Below are 11346 nucleotides of genomic sequence, written 5' to 3' on the forward strand. Positions count from 1 at the left end.
GAAACCGTACCACCAAGTCGTTTCTTCCTAGTGATTGGCCAGCCACCAGAGCATGATGCGCTGCAATGGCTGCAACGTACACAGCGTGGACGGGGAGCGGCCCACGTCCAACAGCTCCAGCAGGAAGGAGAGTACCACAGATACCTCAAATGACTCTGGGGCAACACGATTTTTCGAGCACCAGCTGGAAAAACCCAACCATTTCAAAGTATAAAGGCGCCAAGTAGACGGGGCCCTTGCTTCAGAGATAGTGCTTAAGACCTTCACAGGAAGGTCCCTGGGTCCCCGTTTAGGGGCCATAGATGGAGGGTCCATAAATTGGTTCGAGGATGCCATATCGTCCCGTTGGCCTGTGTGACGAGGTCTTTCCTCATTGGAACAGGCCAGGGAATTGTGTCTGATAACTGAACCAGCTCCGGATTTCCAGACAGGGGCCACCAGAAGGACTGGGCATCCGCTCTCCCTGATCCGTTTGATGACTTGAGGAATCATCAAGACGGGGGAAAAAGCGTAAAGGGGGCGTTTGGGCCATGGATGGGTCAGCGCGTCCCTGCTCTTCAAAAAAAACAGTTTGCAGTGGGTGTTGGCACTCGAGGCGAAGGTCGATTTCGGCCTCGCCGAACACACTCCATATCAGACTGACTATCTGTGAGTTCAGGGACCACTCGCCACTGTTGCCCCTTGAGAGCATATCCACACCAAATTCTGGATGCCAGGGATAACCCACCCAAGTTGGATGTGTCTGTAAAAACCACGTTCCTCCTGGAAACTACTCCCATGGCCACACACTCGTGGTACCAGTCCTGAGCCCGCCAGGGAATCAGGGTCCTTAAACAACCGTGATCCATGATGCGCAGGCTGCCTGACTGCCATGCATGGGTTGGCACAGGGCGTTTCAGCCAGTGATGCAGCGGGCGCATGCGCAGTAATCCCGTCCAGAGTACTGACGATGCTGCTGCCATGAGACCGAGAAGTTTCTGAAGTTTCTTTAGGGGCGGTCTCGTGTGAGCCGCGCTGTCATCGTCATGGAGTCTATAACTGTGCCCAGAAAGACCATGCTCTGGCTGGGGTTCAGTTTGCTCTATGTAACATTGAATGTGAGACCCAGGAATTCTCAATGGCCGAGAATCAAATCCCTGTGAGCCAGTAGCTCAGCTCTCGACTGTGCCAGCACCAGCCAGTCATCGAGATTGTTTAGCACGTGCACTCCCTGAAGTCTCAGGGGAGAGAGCGCTGCATCCATACACTTCGTGAATGTACGGGCTGCTAATGACAGACCAAACGGCAGAACGGTGTATTGATAAGCCTGACCCTCGAAGGCAAATCTCAAGAATGGCCTGTGACGAGGGTTTATCTGAATGTGAAAGTATGCATCTTTCAGATCCACTGTAACAAACCAATCCTCCAGGCAAACTTGCGAGAGGATGTGTTTGATAGTTAACATTTTGAAGGGCCGTCTCATGAGAGCCTTGTTCAAATGTCTCAAATCTAGTATGGGTCTGAGACCGCCGGCTTTTTTTGGGATTAGAAAATAGCGGCTGTAGAAACCCGAATTTGTGTCCCACGCTACCTCTCACCTAAATCTCGATGACCACCTGAAACTTTGGGGGTCTGCGAGCGAATTAGAGCGAGTAGCACTGCGTGAAAAGAGCTGTAATCGGGCATGTAAAACTCCTGAGTACTCCTGTGTACTCCACAAATAAACGTGTGTGTACGGGAGTTTGCTGTCCCGTCACACAATCCCGAATACTCCTGGATATGTACCAAGTTTGGGGCACAGCAGGGAGCCACTAAGGGCCATCAGTTACCATGGTGAATATTCCCCCGGTCGGGGTCAATGCAAGGGAATATTAGCATTTCACACCTTTGGGACACAAGGCAGTGGCCTCCCTCAATTGGTCAGAGGTCTTACATAGGATTGGCTGCTCAATGCTTTGTCCCTCCTTTAAACCCCCACACTATTGGTCCAGTTTATGACCTCATTTGGGTTTATTATTACTCATTATTAATATTTATTATCATTGGTGTTCATGGTTAAAATGTCAAGACAATCAGAGAGACAAAGTTGAGTTTGTTATTTTTATTATTTGTAAATGACACTGGGCACATGACATATATATACACACACTCAAAATTCTATAAATAACAATACATTAGCACAGAATACACTTTACTATTAGTCATACAATATATAACCCCATATAATGTATAAGGCCTGTGTATAATATATAGAAAACAATATAATATACAAATACTTTAGAATATATAAATAGTACAATATATAAATAATACAATTTATAAATAGATAACAATATGGAATTGTATAGAATATATAAATGCAGTATATATATAGAAAACTATATAGAATTATATATAATACAATCTATAAATAATACTTTATAATATAAATAATACTATATATAAAAAAACAACAGAATATTCAAATTATACTATAGAATAATATTTAGATGCGTAATACTAAAATAATTCACAGGCCAGCTTCTGTGGTCTCCAGCGCGACTCGATCTGCACCAACTCGTGCATGATCAGTTCCCAAGTACTTCTGGTCTGCTTCCAGTCTTTTTGTAGCACCCCACACAGCGCAGACAAAACTGTACTACGGGTTGGAGGCCGAACAACCCACACCGACTTTCCATCCAAGATAGCATCCTCCTCTTCAGACATGTGGTCAACTGTTGTAGTCTTCCAGATAGCTGCCTCTTCCTCTTGTCTGGAGAACGCCAGTCCTGCTGCTCAGCAGCTGCAAAATAGGAGGGAAAAAAGTAATTAAACCACTGAAAATATCAAATTGGTTGGGATGGGAGCCTCTCCCAGGCTGAGTCTTTTACTGAGATTTATATTTATTTACACTTACTCTTCTTTTTCTTTGTCTCATGCGCACAATGATCCTGCTGTCCTCCATCTTGTCTTTGTTGTCATCTTGGGCCATCCTGTAACCCTTTCTAACAGTTTCAAAATACGTCTTGCAGGATGCTAGAGAGAGGAAGATAGTGAGGGGGGAGAATGTGTCTATTTATAACTAACTAATCTATACAGTTAAATAGTTGTAGCCTTGGGAAATTCTCTTGTGACTTACCTTTAACAATAGCAGGATCTACGTCCAGTACAGCCATGGAGACGCCATTATAAAGATAGGTTGTGACCTCGAGGTTGTGGGGGGAGGATAGACTGTGGAGCAGTAATTAAAGAAGGTTGATTAAAAATATAATTTAGAAGAAAGGACTGTTATGAAACAATAGTTTTAAAGATATACCTTGTCTGTGGGTCATATTTGTGTATGTTGTTTTCCCCACTGTGCAATCTCCGTACAGCTTCCTGTAAACATCCAACATAGTATGAGGGCTCAATTCAAATACATTAATAAATAAAGCACACGAAGTTAAGCGGACACCGCCAAATGTTTGTGACGGTCAGAAAATAACTTACCGCAACAGAATTATTCCCAGCTCTCTTTAATTTCTTTGAAGCAGGCTCCTCTTTTGCCTCTTTGAGCTCATTGATGTCAGCCTCCATCTTATCCAACCTCTTGTCCACGTCTCCAGCTTTTCAAATATCCTCTTCAAACTTGCATTTACCATATACACCAGTCTGTTTTCGTTCGGACTCGGAGTTTGAATAGCCACATTGTCCCGACGTAAAGGAGTAACATCTCTACTCTGCTCTCCGTAAAACTCCAGCGATCTTTTGCAAGCCATCTTGAAGAGCAGAGGACACCCAGATACAAACTGCTTTTCAGGGTCTACAGTCTTTGTTGTAGATTGACACAATGTAAAGCACTTATCAGCCCACCTTTCCTGAATACTAATGAGGGGGGCAGGGGAATAGGGGCAATCTTGAGCTGCCAGTCCCAAAACAAATTAGCATTTACAAAGCCAAGCCATCAACTAACAGAATGTGGTCAGACAAGTTCCGGTTTTCGGGCCTTTGCGGGCATTTACAGCTACGCATAACAAAGTTCCAAAGATCCCTGCCAAACAGCACATTTAGCGGGCGTATTCATTGTCTGAATTCTCCCGTATAACCCCTTTTGACGCAGTGTAGCCTCGCTTTATAGTGTTTATGACCCAACTTGACACACCGGGGGTGGCTTGCCAGGCCGGCACCCATGTGGCTAGGGATTGACACACTGATTGGGACGGGTCGCCTACTATGGGGGGACCTGATACCCTTACATTGTGATTTGTGCACATACTGAGTGTTGGACTGACTGAACAAGCTTTTGCCTGGGGGAAGTCAGTGTTACAAAAGGGAAGGGTGCACCTAGTGAAGGGGGACCGTGAACCTGTATGTTTTTATTGTGAACATACTCTTTTTGTGCTTTATGTGGGTCGCCGTGACAACAGCGTTTGTTTGTAGTGGCGCGCGCAGTGCAGCGGGCCTGTTGACAATAATGAAATCTCCAGCCGCCTGAGTAGGACAGGGAGCTGTGAGAAGTGTCTCGTGAAAAAAAAAAAAAAAAATTCAGCGAAGCCGAGAATCCGAACTCGGGTCTCTGTAGCGAGAATCTCAGAATCCACCACTGACCACAGGGGGGATTGACAGAGAAGAGCTCTTATATCTTTTGCAGTGAGAGATAACAGTTTCAGCGTGGTTGATTCCTGGCATGAAAACTTCGCTGTTGTTTCTGAATCACGGAGAAGGTTCTGCGTGATGAACAGAATGTAAGTGAGCGGTAGCTCTCTTGTGTCGTAAAGAGAGATAGCCGCGCAAACATCCACCCGCGCGCTTCTTCTGTCGAAGCTCGACGAGGGGAGAACACGTGGGAGCGCGAGAGGCGGTTTGCCGTCCAAAAGGGCAGGCCCAGGCCTATGACGCACTTTGAGTCCCCGTGCATCCGCACGTGGCACAAGATGAATGAGGTATTTGAAACAACGCCTCGTACACTTTAACAAAGAATATACAATAGAAAGGATATAGCGTCGTCGTCGGATAGCCACAAATGAGACGGCGTCAGGAGAAAACGGCTGAGAAGGCGTAGTCTGCTGAGATGATGCTCGCTAAGGCTGAAGGGCTTGTTCAACGGTGAAAGGCTTAGTAAAACAGTCAGAGACATGAAGTTGTCGCTGAAGGAGTAAAATCTGCTATAATGGCGAGTTTGGGGGAATATTATAGGTTATGGCCACACCCCCCTTGGCGTGCTCTGACGTGTAATGACACAGGGCTAGCTCATTGGTCGCACGTCAGAGGCGCCCGCGCCATTGGATGTGCAATTGCCGCAGCACAGCCTATGAGTGAGCCAGACGCTCAATGTGCTAGCTGTGCAGCTGCAAGTGCGTTTTACACAAAAGCTTCAGTAAATCGAGGAAAAGGAGTTTCCCCCCACTGCGTATTGCTACGCAATACGAAGTGACCGTTCGAAAGGGAACACAAATGAACCAACCTGACTACATGAAGTTAGACCAGTGAGAGTAATGTTAGTGGTTACATCAAGTAGAAATTTTGACTTTTTTTCCCACATTAATAGTGTATTTTACGTCTAGAGGGACGCATGTGTCACAGTCACCTGTCAGTCACTCTCTGCACTACATGTCCCATCATCCTCTCCGGCTCACACCTGCACTCACTCCACCATTACCCGCACCTGCCAGCGATCATCATCGTCAACACTGTTCAGCTGTTGTCACCCAATTCTTCCCCAATTCATCTGTATATTTAAGTTCCTCTCTGTCAAGTGTTCATCGTCGGTTATTGTTTGTATTTGATACACACTTTCGTATGTTGGCTAATAATCGTGTTCGGAATAAATCCTCTTATTATTTGTATCTTCGTTGCATTCTTCGGCCTTTTGCGAACCAAGCATTACAGCATGCAAATCTGAAATTTTGCTTGGAAAATTTTATTTATCGTGCAATTTATACGCAAAAAATAGTTTTTACAGGCATGATACACAGTTTTCACATGCATATGCACTTTATGTTGTGTAATACGCACGTACCCCAAACCACTAATCATACCCAAGAGGTTTACAGTGCGTACAGTTACAGTCACGTAAAAACTATTTTTTGCGTATAAAATGCACGCATTTTCATGAGATCGTGTTGGCTAGTCATACAATACAGAAAAAGCTGACACACTAAAATAACATAATCATAATAATAATGCTATAAAATGTACTTACCTCACTGTATTTAATGATCATGCTGAACTTGCATAATTTTAACCCTTTGGCCACCAAAACTTAAAACTATATTGCTGATTTTCTAATTTTTTTAATGTGCAAGTTATTTGTAATTCCTTTGCAATTCAAGAAAGGATATTTACATGTCAAAATACAGTGAAAATCAGTATTAACACAATGTATTAGATGCAATACATCACCTGAGGGATTATGCGCTGCTTGTGTGATGTAGTTTATCAGCTTTTTCAATCCCAGTTCATTTCTGTTTATGTTAAAAAATAGGTTTATTTGCTCCTATGATCTATGCTGTTAAGAATCACATGGTATTTTCATCTGGCTATATGATTCAGAACATTTTCATTTAGTTTTTTTAATAAATCCAGCATTGTTGATTTGTGAGTATGAGTTGCACTGATCACCTTACGAGATCGAGTTTAAAGTATATGTTGAGATGGTGGGATGATATCACAATCATTATTCAGGTAACCAACCATTTCTAGGAGATTATTAATACTGTAGAAAACAGTGCAATTTAATTAATTAATTTATTTATTTTTGTCCAGGACAAAAAAAAGACAGTTGCACAATGAACATCTCGAAGGAAGCTGCAACACTTCTCACACATGAAGAGTGTAACTTAATTGAACAGCCTGAACATAAAATTCCAACCTGTAACCTTGCAATAAATACTATCAATGTCCTGTTTGGTCTTCCTACACACTCCTGTATTTTGTGGCTTATTGCCATACGAGCAGAAGAGGAATTGCATCCGAAATGGTAACCTTCCTCTGATTGGGTAAGAAAAATATTCCTCCATCTCGCCTTGAAAAACTCTCCTTTCATATTTATAATTTTTTACCAACATTTTGATAAAAAAAAAAGATGAAAAATCTTTTAAAGATGGCGCCGGTGTGTGTGGCTAGCCGTCTACTACCTGTTCTGTTTGTCTTTATTTTGTTCGTCTCACTCCTGGTCCAGGATGTTACTGCTATCTTGGTTTACGAACGACAAATTCTCATAAATATCAAAATTACTGTGGATATACTGGCGGGTAAAGAACGGGGAGAATCGTTTTCATACCGTCCTCCAGACCTGTCTGCTGTACCATTGTCGCTGCATCGGCTCCCCTGTGCTCTTCCATTGAAGAAGCGTAGAAGAAGACGTGGGAAACGAGGCGGGCTTTCTGTCAAACTTAAGGCAAAACTGTTGATGGTGTCTAGGACCAATTTCGACCGTCATGACTTAAATGGCGCGTGGGACGATCATCTTTTCATTCATAGGCGCTCATTGGAGCCAGCATATATATCGCTTCGGCAGATTGTTCTGAAAATCTTCACCAAACAACAACTTGTACAAAAGATGCCATATAGTAGGGGTGTAGATCTCCGTAACCTTCGACTATTGTGTCGTGCATTACAACCGGCAGGCGACTCTATATTAATCAAAATGGCACTGGTTAATGCGAGATCGCTTTGCAATAAGACGTTTATCCTGAAAGATTTCTTTACATCGAAACTCAACGTATCTCCTCAGTCTAGGGGTAGGAAGGATTAAAACAGAAAATAATAGGAAAAGACGAAAGCGTTCCTTTCATTTTCTTTATTACTCCTTCCTACATCTAGACTGGAGAGTAACGTAATAAAATGGGGGCTCGACCGGGATCACCAACTGATTGAATGCCATCTCATAGTCCTTAGCAGAGCCTGAGAAAAAGAAAAACGGGAAAAAAGCAGAGCAAAATAATATAAAAAAACACCCCCAACTTTATATACTTGTCCGATCACTGCGGTTTTGCTAAGTAAGGCATGCTCCTGGATCAACATATTTTGTTGATCCTGGATCAACATTCTTGTCCAAAAATGTAGTGCACTGTAAAAAAAAATATGCCTCTCCAACATAAACATTTCTAGTGACCCGTTGCACCCAAAATTTTTAGTTGGCCCAATTTAAGTTGCGGAAAACAACTTTTTTGTGTTGTGCTGACTACCCCTGCATGTAGACTGAACTTGAAATAGAATGTTGTATCAATTAAATATTTTCTGTTGACTAAACATAGCTTGTTGGGTTCGGCCAACTAAAGTTAAGTTTCTAAACTACATCCAATAAGTTCAGCCAACTAAAGTGGTGTTTTGAAAATCAAAATTTTAAGCCACCATTATGGTGATCGGTGTTTGCTTTAGTTGGGCTCATCACCCTTAAACTGTTAACATTAAATTTTGTTTGGCAGTTGTATCTGAGTTATAACTGCCAGATGATCAAAGAGAAAAGATGATCTGACGGTCTTGGTTATGTTAACAGTTTAAGGGTCACGAGCAGCATGATAGTTCGAAACAAGTACCTGAAATATCTACACATACTTAACTCTAGGTACTCCACAGTTAAATGCAATTGCTAACATCATCAACACTAGAATTGCCATGACGGTCATTTTGACCATTTTGAATTTTATATCTGCAATAACTTTGTTGAAAAAATAAATAAAATCCTGCTGGTACCTGACTTTTCCTAAAAGTGTCTGTATTTTCATTTAAAATGTTTTTCATATAAATTACACATAAGGCAAAAAAAAAAAATTAAAATATTTACCTATTTCGGCCATAGACGGTCATATTGACCACACTGAATTTTGCAACATTCGTTTTGTTACATTTCCAGCGGTTGACCTTTGTCTCTCTCACTGTCAACAGAATATCTAAATAAGATACTTTTAGTTGTTATTATCTTGTTCTGAGTTATGTTGAATGGATATGAAAATATAGCCTATCTGTTGTGAATATGCGATAATTACGGTAGGCTACTAATGAAATTATTATTTATAAATGTATAATTAAACTTGTTTAAATGAACAGTTTGGTGTTGTTTTGTTTTTAAAATATATCATAATACAATAAATGCATTAATCTCTCAATTGGGTATTTATAGAGTTATAGAGTTTGGAATCTAGTGGTCAAAATGACCGCTTGTGGCAGTTCTAGTAGTTATAGAATTCTGGCACTTCTAGTGTTAATATTATCTTAAAAACATTTATCACCGCTTATCAAGCAAACAAAAATACTAACTTACACAAACAAACACTTACTCTTTGTAGTGCTTCAAACACAGACAAGTGGAGTATTTTGCAATGAAAAGTGAACAAAAGAAGTAGAAAAGTTAAAATTAAGATAGTACTTGTCTGCAGGCTACAATTTGTATCTAATGCTTAGAAAAAACAAATACCATTACATCATATTCCCCAGCAGTTACAAGTATATATTTTAATGAAACATGGTGCATTCTGGTGTTTCCATAAATGTATTTGAATGGAAAATATGGATTAGATTACATGCCAATTATTTGCATACAATATGAGGACAATTTGCATTGATTTATACACAAATATTTTGATTCTTACCAAGAGATGGCTATCTCATATTTGCGTATTAGGTTTTTATGTGTATTAATACAAAAACGTGTCTTCAGATGTCGAAACATGTATTTATAATATGAAAAATATGGATTACACAATGACTTAAATTGAATGCCAATTATTTGTATGCACGAATATGAAACAATATGAGGACGATTTGCATTGTTTTGTATACAAATTATATGATTGTTACTAAGAGAGGGCTATCTCATATTTAATCTCATATTTGCATTTTAGGTTTTTTACATGTCATGTCTTTTTTTAAGTCATACATATATATTCGATGTGACAGTTGTGAAATCAGTCAACAAATCAACACAGGGATTGAGGCTGATCCAGACAGAGTATTCAATCTTCAGGTGACACTCTTTTTTTCCCCTGAACAATATATTATAATGTCACTGTGATTACTAGACTGAAAGATTTGAAGATGAATGAGTATGTAAAATAAGTTGTGACTACGGGGTAGCTCAATTTGTTTCGAAGGGATGAATCCGAATGAAATATGACAGAAAATAATTTGTTTTACTATGCAAACAAAGTCTAACGTGCACTATTAAAAATAAATGTTCCAAAAATGATGCCATAGAATAATTAGGATAATTAATAATTAGATGCCAATAGAATTTTTTTACTCAAAGAAAATTTCTCTTTGTGTGAAGAAAATTTTAAAAATCTAAAGAACATTTTTCCAAAATAAAGTACCTCTTTTTGGTTCCATGGATGTTAAAGGTTTTTCATGGAACCATCAATGCCCATAAAGAAGCTTTATTATTAAGAGTGCAGAATCCCAGTTTTAAGTAATTTACTATTGAGATGTAGACTTATGTTGTTTGCAGTACAAAATAGTTAATGTACAATAATGTTCTCTTCCCATAGGTCACAGTTTTATTTCTGATGTTATACAAGCTTCTAATCTGAGAAAATAAACGAAAGGAGATGAATAACTTGACAGTGAACTTCACATCTGCAGCATCTATGAACTCCACAACTCAACAATCACTTAACATTATGGAAATTGTTTTGTACAGTTTTAATTTCCTGGTTGGTCTTCCTACACACTCCTGCATTATATGGCTCATCGTCACAGGAAAAGGAAGTGGAGTTGCGTCAGAGTTCTTCAACCTCAGTCTCTCTGTTTGTGAGATTGGTACCTGTCTGAATTGTTTGTTCTTCATACTGTCAAACTGGTTTCCAAGTATTTCGCCATTAGCAATATTTTTTGTAGGACTAGGCATCACTGGTCGACCTCTGTTTCAGTGTATGATCTCTTTTGAGCGTTACCTGGCAGTGGTTCGTCCTGTAACCTTTCTGAAGTTCAAACCTCTCAGATATAAAGTGGTTTGCTCCTTTGCTGTTTGGATAGTCACTTTTGGCTCCTGTTCAGTCTGCATGATCACAATGTTATCTAACTTGTATACATACACGTGGTTCTTCTTGATGCAGCTTCTATTATATATCTCCATCCAGTTGTTCTGCTGTTTGACTGTTCTCAGAGCTCTGAAGCAGTCAGGACCAGGAGAGAAAGGGAGAGAAAAAGAGGAGGAAAATCAAGTTAAAAGACGAGCATTTTATCTCATTCTAATAATTACTCTGAACATGTTTGTAATTTATCTCCCATTTGTTATCGCTGGCTTATTTACCCTTGTGGCCCAAATGTTTATTCAAATACTATGGAATATTGGTTTCTTTTTTTTTGCACTGGCTGGTTTTTTACAGCCTGTTCTTTATCTTTACCGGTTTGGAAAACTATCCTGCCTTTGTTCTCCATAAAGCCATAATTATGATATTTTTTGTTACT

At 40.3% G+C, this 11346-nt stretch overlaps 1 protein-coding gene across 1 annotated transcript; it reads left to right on the top strand.

Annotated features, from left to right (window-relative positions):
- The first annotated feature begins 10484 nt into the window (after positions 1 to 10484).
- LOC143704246 (leukotriene B4 receptor 1-like) lies at positions 10485 to 11318 on the top strand. The gene has a single exon (XM_077197429.1). The coding sequence runs from the start codon at positions 10485 to 10487 to the stop codon at positions 11316 to 11318; it is 834 nt and encodes a 277-aa protein (XP_077053544.1).
- Positions 11319 to 11346: the final 28 nt, after the last annotated feature.

The sequence above is a fragment of the Siphateles boraxobius genome, unplaced genomic scaffold, assembly GCF_051911475.1.
Source record: "Siphateles boraxobius isolate OS27281-9 unplaced genomic scaffold, OSU_SipBor_1 11, whole genome shotgun sequence".
Classification (NCBI taxonomy): domain Eukaryota; kingdom Metazoa; phylum Chordata; class Actinopteri; order Cypriniformes; family Leuciscidae; genus Siphateles; species Siphateles boraxobius.